Here is a 17,429-nt window from a genome sequence, read left to right on the forward strand (position 1 = left end):
CAGACACAGAGCACAGGGCAAACGGACATTATAACTGATATATATATTTTTTTTACGGAAAAAGTTGAAGCTTGGCTATAAGAATAAGTCGCCATGATAGACTGCAGTCTATGTTAGTGGCTTCATTATTACTTATATTATGTCACCCTTATTCAACTCATTGTTTCTTATTGTATATTTCTATCTATGTAACTTTACCAAAAGAACCACAGTACATGAGTTCCTGCAATCACGAAAACTTAAGTCCAAACTAAGCTATATCTCTGACCTCGAGAATAAAAAGCACCGATCCCCGGATACAGACGGGGGGACGAAATTAATCAACCCTAAAAAAAATACGTGCTGATGACAATGTTAAATCACAAATCTTAGTAAACAAACCAAATAATATTTGTGCAGTATTAAACCGAGGGTTGTCCAAGATAAACTGTGTTCCATAGGAAAAGAGCCTCCCAACCGTCTTTGTCTTCCCGCAGCATGGGGTAGCAAGGAATGTAACACCCAGAGCGAGGGAAACGACGGTAATCACAGGGAGAGACACAGATGGCTTAATAAAAGACACACACACACACACGGACACACGTACAGCCCCCCCCCCCCCCCCCCCCCCACAACAGCGAGATCAAAGGAAGTTCCAGTCCTTTGTGAGGAGGCGAGCCAGAGGAAGAAATTTTGTCATAAAAAGAGAGACACTGGCCATACATAGTATCACAGCTACCTGCGGCAGAAGACGGCGACCAACTATCGAAGATGCTCAATCCCCCAAAGATAACAGCCAGCCACCGACGCAGGAGATCACCACCGACGTAGAAGAAGACTCCGCAACTCATCCAGGATGACGAGGCTCGCTGGGTAGCGACACGCTACGCCGTGCGAATTCAGCGCCGTCAGAAGAAGTATCGCTCGGAAATCATTCCGCTCTGGGCATCGACTCACAAGAGCCACTGCAGTTCGAGCTAAGCTGACGAGAATTCCAGCATCATCCATCAGAGAGGGCGGAAAGCGCCAAACGTCGACCAAGCCTGCCATCAACGAACGAAAGCATCGTTCATTGCCAGAGAGCCGGAGCAGGACAGAGCACGCCGCAGAGCCACCAGCGCCACCAAGCAAGGGTGTCAACAGCCAGCGGACAAGCGTTGTGCCGACTCGGCTCATCCAGCAGGGAATAGAGCCTGACCAGCCGCCCGTGAGCAAGAGTGTCAGCGCCAGCGAGCGCGCCGTGGGTTCGACCCACACGCACACCGACCAGCACCAGCTGGGAACCAAGACAAGAGTGAGAAACTGCTGCCAGCGCACGAGCGACCGAGCATCTCCAGGACGGGCATCGTGCCGACGCAGCTCATCATCCAGCGGCGAAGAGAACCGGCAGCCAACGTCAGACGCCGAGCGATAGAGGGAACCAGCCGTCGTTCGTATACCCTCCCCCACTCACAAACCCACGACGCTCCTGGCGTCTGCTCACACAATAATTTACCAAAGAGACAATCCAACGTACCCACACACTAAGACCAATTATAAAGTGCATGAACCATCAGCTGGCCGTGAAGGCATCGCGGCTTATCGAGTGACAAGAATACGTTGTTTATAAGTACATTAATTTTTTTCTCATTATTTTGTTTTACGTGATTTTACTTCCGATTGCATGAATTACCAATAGATTCATCGATAAAAACTAAACTTTTGAAACCTTCATCACGAATCTACACGCCCACAGAGAGAATATTGTGTTAAACCGGTTTCTTTATCATACAATCTTGTCCACGAATTAATTAAAACTTAGCCAAAGATAAGAATCTCCCGTAGGAGGGGACGCACCCCGTCGCACACCCTTATTCCAAGACATTTAGTTAATTATATAATCTTGCCGATTAATATATTGACGTATACTTTTGCCTTTGGGGTATAATAATTTGCTTTTATCGCCTTCCGTATGAATGTCGTGGCATTAATTTTTAAGGACTTTTATTTGCCGTATATGCTCGTACTACTCTGATGAAGTAATAAATTGTTCTGTTACGCAGTTAACAAACGTGATCATTGAGGGTTAAATGTATAGCTCAATAAGGGGAACATCTTCTGGCGTACTGTGTTGACAATTTCTAGCATGAGAATTCGCATATTAGAGTGTTAAGGTTTTGTTTAGAAATAAAAATTGCTTAACACAGAAGTGTTTGAGTGTTTCTTTCCTGAGTTCATGCTTAATAATATTATTTATGAGAACTGTATCCTGCGATGAGATTTGAATTTGGAGACCTGACATACAACACACTAATACATAATAAGTAAATATTAAAGCGAGAATAATTTATTATACCGATTGATAATACGAACCTAGACAACAAAGCCGAGCATAATTTGGCGTACTTACAGCACACTTGCAAAACTTCATACAATTAATTGTATGATCCCGATTTATAATACTACCCTCGTCAGCGAGGCAGGGCCTAATTATCATAACGGCTTGCATTAATTTACACATTCGCATAAATTAATACGATTATCTCTCGAATTAGCATAAGTATGCGCATAATTACATCAATTAACATAACTTCACATAATTACGCATTTTTCCCAATTTCATTTAATTTTTATTCTTTTAATACAATTTTCAAGACCCGGTATATACAACAGGAGGTGGTAGTGGAGGTGGTAGTGGTGGTGGTAGTGGTGGTAAAACAACCCGCTACCTCCTCGCGTTACCCGACGGGCAACTCTGTCGTGGACAGTGCTGTGGGGGGATGTCCAATTTTGATTGGCTCCTCCCCTCATGGCATATGTGTCCACCACAGGGGCTAAACGGGGGCTCTGGACGGGTGCGTGGGGCTGGTAACCCCTCCACCTTCAATTGATTACCACTAAACCACGAGTTAAACTGAAATATGTAACTAATAAGCTTGTGCCGGAGGCCCTGGGGGGCCACGCGTCTTTGACGTCTCCTGGCCAAACCCCAATTGGCGGAGCCAGGAGATTGAATATCTACCCTCGGGGCTCCTCCAGAAACAATGAAAAGTCACTACGGGTGGCCACGTGGAATGTTCGAACGATCACTGCAGAGGAGAGGCTGCCACTCCTCTGTCGGGAGCTGGACCGGTACCGCCTGGATCTGTGTGGCATTCAGGCTGTCCGGTGGACCAGCTCTGGCTCCTGCCACCATGAGGGGTGGACAGTCCTCTACTCGGAGCAGCAGACTGCCAAACAACAGGGTGTGGCTCTTCTTTTGTACAAAAGAATGAAGGGGGCGTGGGAGCGTGGCGGTGAGGTGTGGGAAGCTGTAAGTCCCAGGCTACTTTGGGCTCGCCTTCCCATCAACCGGAGGCGAGGAATGGTGGTCGTGGTTACTTATGCGCCCACCGAAGATGAACATTTGTGGAGGGATGCATGCAAAGCCGATGAGTCAGATGCCTTCTATGACCTCCTGTCACAGGTGCTGGCTAAAGTGGCCCCTCGGGATAGAGTCATCATGTTGGGTGACTTCAATGCCCGAGTTGGTCATGATACTGGCAGCTGGTCTGGAGTGATTGGAGGGCATGGGCCAGATCAGCTCAATAACAACGGTAGGAGGCTGCTAGATTTTTGTGCAGCCCATGGGCTTGTAATTACCAACACGCTGTTCCGGCATCGGCGCGTCCACACAACATCATGGATGCATGCCGGGTCCAACCAAGAACATCTGCTGGACTATATAGTGATGGACCAGTGGATGCGAGCCCATGTCCTTGACGCCAGGACCTACCGTGGAGCTGATCTGCCCTCTGACCATCGACTAGTCATCTGTAAGATGCGCCTGCCATTCTTCCACTCCGGTGGTGGGTGTACACCCAGGACCCCATTCCAACCTAAAGTGGCCTGGTCTCAGTTATCTGATGAAAGTTGCAAGCGAGAATTTAATCATTGCTTGCGGCTGGGATTGGCATCGTCCCTGACTCCTCCTGATGTCGAGAGTAAATGGGCGAGGTTTAGGACTGTGACTTATGCAGCTTCAATGGCTGCTTTGGGTACGCGGTCCAGACCTCCTCACACTGGTCAGGTATGGGAAACTCTCCACTCTCTCCACAACTGCCCCATTATCGATTGGGAGTTGTGGGGGTGGAGTGTCCGATGGTACAAAATACCCAGGCAGGTGCTTAGTTATGGTGGGGCTGATGGTAAGGCCCCATCTCTTAGTGGCACGCTCCAGTTTCAGCAGCAGCGTCTCCAACTCCTCCTCTGAATGAGCAGCTATTACCAAATCATCGGCATACATAACGTGGTTGAGTAATAGTGAGCCATCCCTTGACCGCACCCGGGCATTGATCAGCCTCCCATTATATCTTTACCAAATGGAGTTTCCCCCGGTACAGTTATTGAAGGCTTCACGAACTACGTGATCAAAATAGATGTCTCAGCAGCAGCGTCTCCAACACAAGCACACACACTATTGTACACACACACTCTTGTACACACACACTCTTGTACACATGCACTCTTGTACACACACACACTCTTGTACACACACACTCATGTACACACACACTCTTGTACACACACACTCATGTACACACACCCCCCCTCACACTCACATTCTCACTCACCCTCTCACTCACCCCCTCACACTCACCCCCTCACACTCACCGCCACTCACTCACCCCTCACACTCACCCCCTCACAATTACCCTCTCACTCACCCCCTCACACTCACCCTCTCACATTCACCCCCTCACACTCACCCCCTCACACTCACCCCCCTCAATCACCCCTCTCACTCATGCCTCACACTCACCCTCTTACTCACCCCTCTCACTAACCCCCTCACACTCACCCCCTCACTCACCCTCTTACTCACCCATCACTCACCCTCTTATTCACTCCCTCACATTCACCCCCTCACACTCACCCCTCTCACTCACCCCCTCACGCTCACCCTCTCACTCACCCCCTCACACTCACCCCCTCTAATTCACCCCCTCACACACACCCCTCTCACTCACCCCTCACACTCACCCCCTTTCACTCACCCCCTCTCACTCACCCTCTTACTCACCCCTCTCACTCACCCCTTCACACTCATCCCCTCACTCACCCCTCACACTCACCCCCTCATATTCACCCCCTCACACTCACCCCCTCTCACTCACCCCCCCTCACTCACCCTCTTACTCACCCCCTCACATTCACGCCCTCACTCTCACCCCCTCACCCTCTTACTCACCCCTCTCACTCACCCCCTCTCACTCACCCCTCTCACTCACCCCCTCACACTCACCCTCTCACTCACCCCTCACGCTCACCCTCTTACTCACCTCTCACACTCACCCCTCACACTCACCCTCTCACTCACCCCTCACACACACCCCCTCTCACTCACCCTCTCACTCACCCCCTCGTTCACCCTCTCACTCACCCCCTCTCACTCACCCCTCACACTCACCCCTCTCACTCACCCTCTCACTCACCCCCTCACACTCAACCCCTCACCCTCTCACTCACCCCTCACACTCACCCCCTTTGACTCACCCTCTCACTCACCCTCTTACTCACCCCTCACACTCACCCCTCTCACTCACCCCTCTCTCACTCACCCCCTCTCACTCACCCCCTTGCTCACCCCCCTCACACTCACCCCCTCACTCCTCTCACCCTCCCTCGCTCACCCCTTCCCTCACCCCCTTGCTCACCCCCTTACACTCACTCCCTCACCTCATTCTCACGCTCCTCACTCACTCCCTCACCTCACTCTCACCCGCTCCCTCCCACTCCCACTCCCTCGTGTGGCAAGGGACCGTCCATAAATGACGTCACGCAATTTTGGAAGATTTTTGACCCCCCCCCCTCGTCACACGGCGTCACAAAAAGTCAGCCCCCGCCTCAAATATGACGTCACCAAGCTCTGCCCCCCCCCCTCAAAAAAATATAAAACATGCTTCAAATCGCTTTAAACTATTGTCATTGTAGCGCGCATTTAATGTGAAGCTGCACATTAAATGTTTAGGCCACAACACAAGCGGCCTTCATCAGGTGAAGGGACCAGACTGTCTCGAGGACAACGCTGGAGTGAAACACAGCCAAGCTCAGACCGCGACCTTTAAACTGTGTGAGAGTAATTAAGGTGCCTTGACACCTTAATTACGTCGTGATTTTTGTTGCTTTATTTTTTACCGACGTGACTTTACCGAATAGAACCAAAGAGTATGGATCCTTGCAGTCACGAAAGCTTCAAATCTATATTTAATTAAGTAGAACGTGTTATCTATATTTATTTGAAGTTGCACAATTTGATGTGACGTCACATTTATCAAACCACGCCCCCCCTCGTCACAAATCGTCACAAATGTCTGACACCCCCCCCTCCCCAGGTGCGTGACGTAATTTATGGACGGCCCCAAATGCGTTGTACAGCAATCATAACATCGTACATGAGATGATAGCGGTTGAATTAAAAAGAATGGGGATATGTATTTAAACGTGGTGGTGTAGTTACGGTGATGGGAGAACAAGCGGGAGTGGTTAAGCAGGGATTGGAGAAGTGATAGAGGTTGGGGTTTAGGCCTGGTTGTGGCTGGCGGAGGCAATAGCAGTTGAGGTAGCGATGGGGATGGAGGTTGAGGTGATGGTGATGATAGGGGTCGGGGTAATGATAGGGGTTGGGCTAGTCCTGGTTATGGCTGGGGCAGGGGGAGTGATAGGGGTTGAGGTGATGGTGATAGGGGTTGGGGTGGTCATTGGGGGTTTGGGTAGACCTGGTCTTGACAGAGATAGGGAGGAGTCGGGGTAGTTAAAGGGATAGGCGTTGAGGTGTGATAGGTGTTGGGGTAATGATACGTGTTGCGGTAGGCCTTGTCGTGGCTGGGAGGCTGGGGCAGGGAGTATCAGTAGCTGGATTGGCTAGGGTAGAGAAGATGGGGGTTGTCTTGAGAGGGCAACGGACGCAGTTAGGAGTCAACCCGTAACTGCTGTGTCTGCCCCGTGACCTCCTGCTCCCCCTCCTGCCAGCAGCAGCGATAGCCTCCACGTGGCGGGGACCCGGAGGTCTCTCCCTATTCCATCTTGCCGAGCGTCCACCCACATGGTCTTCCCGGGGCTCACCCCGAACGAAATACGGAGTTGACCAAGCTTGCATACCCGTCAACCCATGCGGTTTACCCCGTATTCTTGTACGGGGAAATTGAGTTTTCAGGTCCGTACGGCGTATAGCCGTTACATTACGGGCAAACATTTATTTTGTCTATTTGTTTGTGTTTTTCCCTTGTAATGGGACTTTGTAGGATGAACGTTGAGATTTATAAGGGGCACGGGGTTATCAATAAGGTCTGAATTGGTCTGTAATAAGGTCGGCACTGATGAGGGGTTGACAGGTGTGTGCTCACCCCGAACAAAATACAGAGTTGACCAAGCTTGGCTGCAAGATCACCTTCCTTGGTTGACACCAAAAAAGGCCGCACCTGGACGTGTCGAGTGTCACTCGTATATGTGAATGGCCTATACAAGCACAGAGACAATTTCAACCGAGAAGATGGATTCTGGCTTAGTAACCATTGGAAAGATGTTTTAAACTATTTCCATTCTTAATTAATTGTATTTTACGTTGACCTTCAGACCGCAGCTCTTTCGCTGGCATTGACTCTTAATCACTCTTAATACCTCTCACATATAACTCCATGTTATACATGGAGTATAACAGCGCCTCGCAGCTGTCTCTCTCCCCCTCCTCTGTTCCGACCATGGATGAACTCGTCCGTCTGAACGGGACCCGTAGCTATCCGTGTTGCTAAAGTTGAGGGTAAGAATCCACCCATTTTTTCGCCATATAGCATTGTGATATATAACGACTTATTGTTGGTAGCTTAGCTGATTGGAGAATATATAGAGTTTATTGATAACATTGAGGTAATTTATATTTTAGTTTTTTATTGGTTCACTATATAGTATTCATTATATATTGTAGTGTATACCCAGTTACTGTGAATAGCTCAGATGTGTAGGCTTTGACTTCAACACAGCCATTTCTGTGACCAGTCACAAGCTAATCACTCAGTTATTTCAATGCTAAATTCTCCTAGTTATTTCAATGCTAAATTCTCCTGGTTGATTTGTACTAGGTGCCTCTGTGAATGTGTATGGTCTGACTTTAACATAGCTATTTCTGTGTGCAGTCACAAGCTAATCACTCAGCTATTTCAATGCTAAATTCAATGCTAATTCCTTTGTCAAGGGGTGCCTCTGCGGATGTGTATGCTTTAACTTTAACATAGCTATTTCTGTGACCAGTCACAAGCTAATCACTCAGCTATTTCAATGCTAAATTCTATGCTAATTCCTTTGTCAAGGCGCTTTGTTTCTTCTCACACAGCTTAAAGGTCGCGATCTGAGCGTGGCTTTTTCGCTCCAGCGCTGTCCTCCAGACAATCTCGTCCCTTCACCTGATGAAGTCCGCTTGTGTTGTGGCCGAAACGTCGTGAGAATTTTATTGTTATTTTATTTTATCAATTTATCATTTTATTCTCATTCTACCTGACTTTACCGAAAGAACCAAAGAAGATGAATCCTTGCAGTCACGAAAGCTTTAAATCAAAATTTAAGTCGTGAATTATACCGTGGGTGGCAAATATTTCTCGGTGGATAGCAAAGTATTGAGTGATACGTATGAAAATGGTCACGAAATTGTATTTTAATGGGTAAGTGCATCACCGTGAGCGTGCGTTTATCAAATTGGCATGCAGCTTCACCTTTCCCTTGTGTTAAGGAACCCGGGAAAGTTGTGAGTCGCAGCTGTGCCGTCTGAGCGGGTGACCGAGCAGCGCTACCATTGGCAGCAGTAGTGTCCAAAACCACGCGGTAGCCAAAGTCAGTATCAACAATACATTTATAAACATATTGCAAAAGCAACAACACACAATAACGATGTTAAGCACAATACCGTTCGTTAAGATCTATGTTATATGTAAAAGTAATTATTATAAAAAGTAATTATAAGTATAAATAACCCGGGCGCGCAATTAAGTTTATTATTATTATACAATACTTATCACAGTATTACAGGCAAATGTACAATATTCCATATTTATGAGTTTAACAATATATAGGAATAGGTTTTACCCTTTTAACTGGCACAAAAACCAACACCAATGGAGACTAGGCTCTAAGAAAAGCCGTCTCGGGTGTGGACCAATCAAATTCAAGGACACTGCATATTATTATCAGAGTTGTTTTTTTTGTTTGCATTTTGACTGCTTGTGTTGTGGTTATTGCAGACATGATGCCTTGAATAAAGGTGTCAGTTTTTGTGCCAGTTAAAAGGGTAATGAGCTTAACAATGTTTATCTTTTTTTTTAATTGAACATCATTACATTTTATAACGGGTCTAAGGAATGTATCCCATTGGTAAGTTAAGGACTTCCCCCGTACATATAATATAAATATTAATAATTACAAATAATTATGAAGTATAAAATGTATAAATAATCCGGGTACAATATTAGTCCCTCTCCACGGTTCCCCCACAGCAGCAAAGGCGCCGGAGCGCGGTTCCAAAGCGGCGCAGCCACCCCCTCCTGCTGGGGCACGCGCGGCAATGGGACTCTGTGAGCTCCTTCCGCCTCTCCTCGTCGCTCTCCTCCTTCGGCCTCTCCTCGTCGCTCTCCTCCTCCGGCCTCTCCTCGTCGCGCTCCTCCTCCGGCCTCTCCTCGTCGCTCTCCTCGTTGCTCGCCCCCTCCTCCGTCTTCACCGTCGCTGGGGCGTCGTCATCTCCCAGCGAGGCAACCCCATGGCTCCCCGAAGCCTCTCCCTCCGCCTTGATAGAGACGGCCGAACCCGCGGTATCCCGAGGCCGATCTGCTCCGAATTGGCTCTCTCCCACTCCCTCGATATGAGCATCCAATCCCTTGGCATCCAGAGATGGATCGTTGTCCGCGCTGATTTCCTTTGAGGCAATGGACTGGCTCTGATTGCTCTCACTCTCTCCCACTTCCATGGCGTGCAGAGGCTGACCGCTCTTGGTGTAGGTTTTGAGTGAGGCAAGGGAATGACATTCACTTGCTTCCGTTGCATCAATGGAATCGCCCTCGCACACTTCCAATGTATCAATGGATTCGCCCTCGCACACTCCCATTGTATCAATGGATTCGCCCTCGAACACTTCCAATGTATCAATGGAATCGCCCTCGCACACTCTCATTGTATCAATGGAATCGCCCTCGCACACTCCCATTGTATCAATGGAATCGCCCTTGTACACTCCCATTGTATCAATGGAATCGCCCTCGCACACTTCCAATGTATCAATGGATTCCCCTTCGCACACTCCCATTGTATCAATGGATTCGCCCTCGAACACTTCCAATGTATCAATGGAATCTCCCTCGCACACTCTCATTGTATCAATGGAATCGCCCTCGCACACTCCCATTGTATCAATGGAATCGCCCTTGTACACTCCCATTGTATCAATGGAATCGCCCTCGCACACTCCCATTGTATTAACGGATTCGCCCTTGTACACTCCCATTGTATCAATGGATTCTCCCTTGTACACTCCCATTGTATCAATGGATTCACCCTTGTACACTCCCATTGTATTAACGGATTCGCCCTTGTACACTCCCAATGTATCAATGGATTCGCCCTTGTACACTCCCATTGTATCAATGGATTCGTCCTTGTACACTCCCAATGTATCAATGGATTCGCCCTTGTACATTCCCATTGTATCAATGGATTCGCCCTTGTACACTCCCAATGTATCAATGGAATCGTCCTCGCACACTCCCATTGTATCAATGGAAGCGCCCACGCACACTTCCATTGTATCAATGGAATCGCCCTCGCACTCTCCCATTGTATCAATGGATTCATCCTTGTACACTCCCATTGTATCAATGGATTCGCCCTTGTACACTTCCATTGTATCAACGGAATCGTCCTCGCACACTTCCATTGTATCAATGGAATCGCCCTCGGACACTTCCATTGTATCAAAGGAATCGCCCTCGCACACTTCCATTGTATCAATGGAATCGTCCTCGGACACTTGCATTGTATCAAAGGAATCGCCCTCGCACACTTCCATTGAATCAAAGGAATCGCCCTCGCACACTTCCATTGTATCAACGGAATCGCTCTCGTCCACTTCCATTGCCTCAATGGAATCGCTCTCGTCCACTTCCATTGCCTCGATGGAATCGCCCTCGCACACCATTTCCATTGCCTTGATGGAATCGCCGTCCCTCATTTCCATTGCCTTTGTGCTCTCAATGTTGCTGCTGCTGCTGCCGCTGCTCATGGTGCAATGAATTGAACAGGCACCACTGCAGCTCGTGAGGGAACCAAACATGGAAGATGAAAGGTGACCACAGTCAGGGTCGGCGTTGAACACTAGTGCCACATGATGCTCGGGTGCTGGCGCTGGGGTGGTGTTCATCCACGAGTGCTTGAGAGCACTCGCCGGCGTGCAGCGCGTGTCTGGGTTCCAGCTGCGGACAGAGAGACGAGTTGCCGTGAGACAGAGAGACAAGTAGCCATGAGGACATTCGGCATGAGGGGCGATTTCATCTTTGGCCTCGTTCGTGCGCAAAAAATGCGGTGCAGGTCTCCAATGGCATATCCGAGGCAAAAGACAATGATTTCATGTAATGACGGGATATGGGGTCGAACTAATATTAACTACAATGAAGATATAGAAGGCACAGAGAGGTCCTCCTGCAATTGTCCGTAGATCTGTGGGTCACGTTTTATCTGCCCAATGCATGGTGCCCTTACGTTTATAATAGCTCACGCTGCTTGAGGCAAGTCATGGGACCATGGCAAAGACGTGTACTGCTGGAAGGGCACATATTGAAACTGACTTGGGTTTGCTGAAGAAGTTGGCAGAAACTCAGCTGATGCGACACTTACCAAAGAATGGAGTTGATGAAGTCCAAGAACCCCAAGTCCCTGGACCCCAGAAACTGGTTGAGTGGGCAACGGTGAGTCTTGTGCTTGCGACATGCCCAGTTGAGCCTCCCACATACGTCTGTACCAGGGACAACCAAAACACGACGTGAGTGATTCAGATTATTATTATCGTTTAAAGCTGAAGCGTGTGTTGGAAAATCAATGTCTTTCACTTCGCTGTACAGTCGGCTGAGGGGTGTCACACTGCGACATCACAACTTTACGAATCACCGCGTGCAGATTGCTCACCGAAATACTCGTAACATTTTGGCGAAGCGGTGAGCATCTCGCGCGGAGGTTTGCCCAGAATCTGAAAGCAGATGGAACATTTGTTGTTATGCTACTGGAGGGGTTAAGAAGATACTTCTTCATGTATTGGCTTGATGAGTACATCCTATTGATTAATTCATTAACTATTGAGGAATAAATTGAAGGCGTATAGAGTCGAGCTGTCTATAATGTCACGTGAGCTAAAAGTGGATTCCTGCTCAAATGAACATTGAGGAAGTGCTCATCTCCCGTTTGTAGTCGCCCTGAAACAGCAGTAGAAAAACAATCCACATTCCTGTGACAGGGATAGGTCCAGCCATATGACAACCACTGTTCACTTCCCAACATAGTGGTACCTAACACGTAGGCTTTCGCGATCAATATTATTCATAATAAATGTTTTTGGGTGAGATCGCGTTATTAATGAATTTGTCGTAACCCTCCACCACCCGACATGGCCAATCAGTAAAAAAAGTGTCACGTTGACAAAAGACAAGTAGTTCACTACCTTAGCCCACCGGTGTGTTGAAGAGTGAATCCACAACATTTACCATTTTTGAGTACGACGTTTTGCTGGTAATTACATCCAGCATCATCGGGCAATTTGGCAATTAAAAAAAATCGTTATTATGAATAGTTGTACTTATCTTATCAACCTGACAGGGATGGTGAGGCGATTCAACCCTCAACCAGGATCTTAACTAATCTCACGTTTACAGCCCTGAGACAGTGGTAAAAAGAGATATCTACATTGCTGTGGCAGGGGTGGGTCCATCCATATGACAACCACTGTTGACTTCCCCCACGTAGTACTAATTTTATCAACCCCAGAGGGATGATGGGCATGGTAACTCTAAACCTTATATTGCCGGCCGGTCACTCTACCGCTGAGCCACCAACGCGAGCTCCAACTGCAACAACAACCCGTCAAAGGCACGGTGCCAATATCCACACACACGGCAGCTACACTGAGCGACTTCGTAGGCCGACGTCACGTTACCTCCGTGATGCCCACGATCTCGTGCAAGTCGCTGTAGCATGGCAGCAGCTGTTGCCCAGTGGACAGCTCTGCGAAGATGCAGCCGGCAGACCACATGTCGAGCGGCGTGCCAACCCGTAGGTTCAGCAGAACCTCGGGGGCCCGGTACCCTTGGGTAGAAAAGAGGTGGTCGACTGCAGAGGAATGAGAAGGAAGGAGTCAATCATTCACCCTTTTACAGCTGTACATCACCCGCTGCAGTCAGCCACTTTTTAAATGCATTAATTCAGCCAACTGGGATCAGGTTGAACATTTTCAAAATGCTACGGAGCCGTGAACCCTGGTTCCTCAAAGTGCACTGTTTGTCTTCATCCAGATGTTGTTGCCACCACGAAATGGCAGCAGACACAGCGTGTGTGTGTGGTCCCGCAATCAAAAGCTACTTTGGGTCGCGTGAAATATTCAGGCAAGCCATGCGAGAGCATTGCCGGGTCAAGGTAGACGAGACCCCCGCTACCGCTAAATGGCTAACATTTATTTTTAACCTGAGACACATTTCAGATAACACGTTCTGTCGGAAGATATAAAAGAACGTTAGTACACTTTGTATCAAGATACGTGAATTGTATATTACCCAGCTCATTCTCGAAGAAACTCAATCCGAAGTCAGCCAGCTTGATTGTCCCCATCTCGTGGTCTTTGACGAGGATGTTAGCCTAAAATAAAACATGAAAACAGCTGCACATTACATTCTGTATTTAACCAGATGAGAGCCCATTGAGATGATCACTGTCTGTGTGGAACTAAGGCTGAAAGTGTCCACACATTAGCTCTGTCCACGTGGCTGTAAATGGAAGGGGGCGTGATAACTCTCGTGAGGATGATCCAACACGAACAGAATTTTAACATGAGGTTATCCATGACAAAGTTCGATAACTGTAAGACACTTCACGTGAATATTGTAATGCTGTAAAACTTTACGGACAATAGGAAAAAGTGGGTTGGGTACAATCGTTTGTTGTATGTCATACAGTTCCCAGGGATCATTGGAGCCACATGAATTAGGATTGTGGATAAGAGAAGCTCAACTGTGGTAGGTGGCTGTGACCAGAACTAAACTGGCTACCACGTGGCACTGGGGGGCCAGAGGTGCATAAGGGCATAGACTGCCTTAAAAATTGAAGGCACAGCCCTGCAATTGCTTGATAGGGCAATTGCTGGCAGAAGAGCCTCGACTGAACGTGGCTCTGGACAGCCCCTCTAGTGGGTGTTTGGCCAACGCTGCCATGCTGACTTGAAAAAGTGAGAGTACCCACATTTTACTCCACACATTCGACAGTGATGGACTCATTCGCATTGCACGGTGCACATAGGAGGGAGGGGGATGAGGGGGGGAAATTAGAAAACTTCCAACTGCCGCACCATGAGAGATCGAATCGAACCAGTGACCTCTTGTTTTACAACCTCTGTGCTCTGATCATTCCACCGCGGCAGCGTCCCTCACTCGGACCTGCCGAGCACAATTCTCAACACTCACCGCCTTGATGTCTGCATGCACCACGCCTTTCTTCTTTAGGAACTTCAGACCTTTCAACACGGACCGGGCGTAGCGCCGGACATTGGCCAGAGGCAAGGCTCCTTTCTTAAACACCTCCCAAAGGCTTCCCTTGCTAAAAACAGCACACACAGCACAGAGTGCCATGTAGTCGCATACACAGCCTCGCTTGCAAAGTCGCTGGCACATCGCGTACACGCACGACGAGGAGTGAAACTCCATGAGGGGGAGGAAAGGCATTGGAGCTGTAGTGATGCCATGCGCACTCGGTGATGGTTTAAATGGCTTAACGATACAGGGCAATGACCACAACGTGCTGCGCAGCAGGAGGATTGGCCCTTCCACGGCTGTGCGCTTTTTTTTCCATCTACGTAACCCTGCAGGCAGCCATATTTTAAAGTAAATTTTGCCAACTTGGTCGGGTTAGTTTTTGGTGACAATATTCAGAACATTACTGAAGTCCATGACCCTGGTCACAGTGTGCTTTATTGTCTTTACAAGTTGTTGCCACGAGACGGCAGCAGCCATGTCGCGTGTGTGATCCCGCGTACAGAACCTACATTCCGTCGCGCGAAATATCGAGAATCTACCACAAGAGGGCATTGCCGGGTCCTCAGAATAGACAGGACCGGCTGTGAAAGGATCAGCGAGACTGGACTGTCACCACGTGCTTAGTAACCCATAGATGAATGCCAACTCTGAGATCACAACAAAGCAACGCCACGTGGCTTTGTCGATGATCGAGCATGAGGCTCAAGCAGGTGTCAAGCTAGTATTCGTACACAGCCTGTCAACGCGACGGTGTCGGTGGACTCAGTGTTATCCTTACCTCATGTACTCAAGGACCAAGAAATGTTCGAATTCGATGACAAATTCTTCCTCGAACCGGATGATGCTGCTGTTCTTCAGCTGCTTCAGGAAGACGGCCTCACGGTACTTGTTCTGCTTTGTCAAACTGCGCAAAGACATAAACACGAGTAAAAATAAAAACGTCGTCTACGGTGTTATCAGTTAAACCAAATGCTTATCGTGTGCCTTCCTGGTGGAGGCACGCGTGTTAGTGTTGCGGCGACACACAAGAGTTTCTGAATGCAAGTCGTCGCACGGATCGCCACTCGGTCTCACCAAACAGTGTTGTCGGACACCTTCAGTGCAACCTCCTTCATTTCCTTGAGGTCGAAACACCTGAACACTTGGCCATAGGATCCCTCACCCAACATGTTCAAGACCTCGTAGCGATTCTTGATGATCTCGGGCGCCATCTGGTCACGGGAGAGGGGTGCAGAAGAGCATGCAATCAGCGAGTGCAGGTAGCGGTCCGGATGGTTGCCAGTTGACTCTCGTTCCACAGAGTGCTATGGAGAGACTGCAAGGTCCCTATGAAAGCAACGTGGAATTTATGCAACTTTCTTCAATGCCACATGGAGGTTTGTGAGCATTTGTGTGGAGCAAAGAAACACTGATGACATCAATTAACCAGCGCTCAACCAAGTGCTCTCCCCACCTCAACTGACCTGCCAAGGGATCATGGCAGATGGTCAGGAATGATGACGGAGCAGCAATTAATTAAGAAAACGCTTCCAAGAGGGCGTCTACCGGGGGAGATGGAGCGTTGCATCAGATGGCGTGCAGACGTGAGGTGGATTTTATTGCATGTCTGGAATGTGAGAGATGGTGGAGGATTCTGGGGGGCTTAATCCAGCTGCGGATCGATCATGGCTGATCATGGTGATGTTTTTATTAGAACAAGGTGAAGGTGCTGCCTTGCAATTTGTTGCTCATGCCACTGCTAGTGCAAAGACCTGGACCAGAGTGAGCTCTGGAGAGCATCTCCTCTGTAATTTCACTCTGGTTCTCTCATTTTTATCTATTCTGGCCTCTCCCTTCATGTCTGTCTCTTGTCTATCTCCTGCCTCTCATCTCCCGATGTATCTATCTTTCATCTCTTTTTATCTCAATGGATCTCTAAATCGTATCTGTCTCTTATCGAACCACCCTGCGTCTCTATTTTCATCTCCTTTCTGTCATACCACTGTATATCTTTCTCTTGTCTGTACCTCTTATCTACTCATGTCTCTCTAATTGCATATCTTTTCATCACAATAGATCTCTGTCGCGTGTCTATATCTCAGCTAATCTCTGTGCGCCTCTGCATCTCACCAGATGTCTATCTCTTTTGTATCCCTTAGCTCATTTCCGTAAGTCTTTTTCTCTTGTTTGCATCACCTGTTTCATATCCCTTCATCCGTTTTCTCATCTGCATCTCCTCTCATCCCCCTGAGTCTGTCTTTTTTTCCTTATCCCCTTCTCACTGCGTATCTTCCTCTTGTCTCTCTCTCACCTATTGCTTTTATTTGATTTCATCTCGTGTTATTGCACTGTCTTGCACATCGCTAATGTATTATATAATCACGTATATTCACATCTCTTAGACTTATTTTATACTGTTTTTTCGGTAAAGTCACGTAGGTAAAAAAATCAATGAAATAAAATAAATGAAAACAACTAAATTTAGTTCTTTTCATTTTTACCGAAAAAACCAAAGAGTATGAATTCTTGCAGTCACGAAAGCTTCAAATCTAGACCTATTTTACTCGCTCTATATCTCTCATATTGCGATATATCTCTTATTCCAATGTTCCTACCTCGACCAATATCTCCTATGTACATCTCCCATTCCCCTCTTGCTTGTATCTCTATTCTATATGACTATCTCAAAAT

At 47.9% G+C, this 17,429-nt stretch overlaps 2 protein-coding genes across 2 annotated transcripts; both read right to left on the minus strand.

The window, feature by feature from the left end:
• Positions 1-8,821: 8,821 nt before the first annotated feature.
• Positions 8,822-12,208, minus strand: LOC142906043 (uncharacterized). Its single transcript, XM_076053444.1, has 3 exons — positions 12,154-12,208; positions 11,866-11,983; positions 8,822-11,444 (listed from the first exon to the last, which is right to left on the minus strand). Exons 1-3 carry the CDS (start codon positions 12,188-12,190, stop codon positions 9,452-9,454), a joined length of 2,148 nt encoding a protein of 715 aa, XP_075909559.1. The 5' UTR covers positions 12,191-12,208; the 3' UTR covers positions 8,822-9,451.
• Positions 12,209-13,112: 904 nt separating this feature from the next.
• On the minus strand, positions 13,113-15,963 carry LOC142906044 (dual specificity tyrosine-phosphorylation-regulated kinase 2-like). The gene is made up of 5 exons (XM_076053445.1): positions 15,834-15,963; positions 15,538-15,663; positions 14,691-14,823; positions 13,788-13,869; positions 13,113-13,347 (listed from the first exon to the last, which is right to left on the minus strand). The coding sequence occupies exons 1-5, from the start codon at positions 15,926-15,928 to the stop codon at positions 13,166-13,168; spliced, it is 618 nt and encodes a 205-aa protein (XP_075909560.1). The 5' UTR covers positions 15,929-15,963; the 3' UTR covers positions 13,113-13,165.
• Positions 15,964-17,429: the final 1,466 nt, after the last annotated feature.

The sequence above is a fragment of the Petromyzon marinus genome, chromosome 61 (assembly GCF_048934315.1).
Source record: "Petromyzon marinus isolate PM22_M1 ecotype Great Lakes invasive population chromosome 61, UKy_Petmar_22M1.pri1.0, whole genome shotgun sequence".
Lineage (NCBI taxonomy): Eukaryota > Metazoa > Chordata > Hyperoartia > Petromyzontiformes > Petromyzontidae > Petromyzon > Petromyzon marinus.

Bases quoted from the DNA above. Each gene is read 5' to 3' on its own strand.
- LOC142906043 (XM_076053444.1), bottom strand. From the start codon at position 12,190: ATGCTCACCGCTTCGCCAAAATGTTACGAGTATTTCG. The intron at 11,984-12,153 runs GTGAGCAATCTG...TCCCTGGTACAG, and splicing joins AAAATGTTACGAGTATTTCG to ACGTATGTGGGAGGCTCAAC. The intron at 11,445-11,865 runs GTAAGTGTCGCA...CTCTGTCCGCAG, and splicing joins TTCATCAACTCCATTCTTTG to CTGGAACCCAGACACGCGCT.
- LOC142906044 (XM_076053445.1), bottom strand. From the start codon at position 15,928: ATGTTGGGTGAGGGATCCTATGGCCAAGTGTTCAGGTGTTTCGACCTC. The intron at 14,824-15,537 runs GTAAGGATAACA...TGCTGTTTTTAG, and splicing joins TTGGTCCTTGAGTACATGAG to CAAGGGAAGCCTTTGGGAGG. The intron at 13,870-14,690 runs GTGAGTGTTGAG...GTTTTATTTTAG, and splicing joins TGCATGCAGACATCAAGGCG to GCTAACATCCTCGTCAAAGA.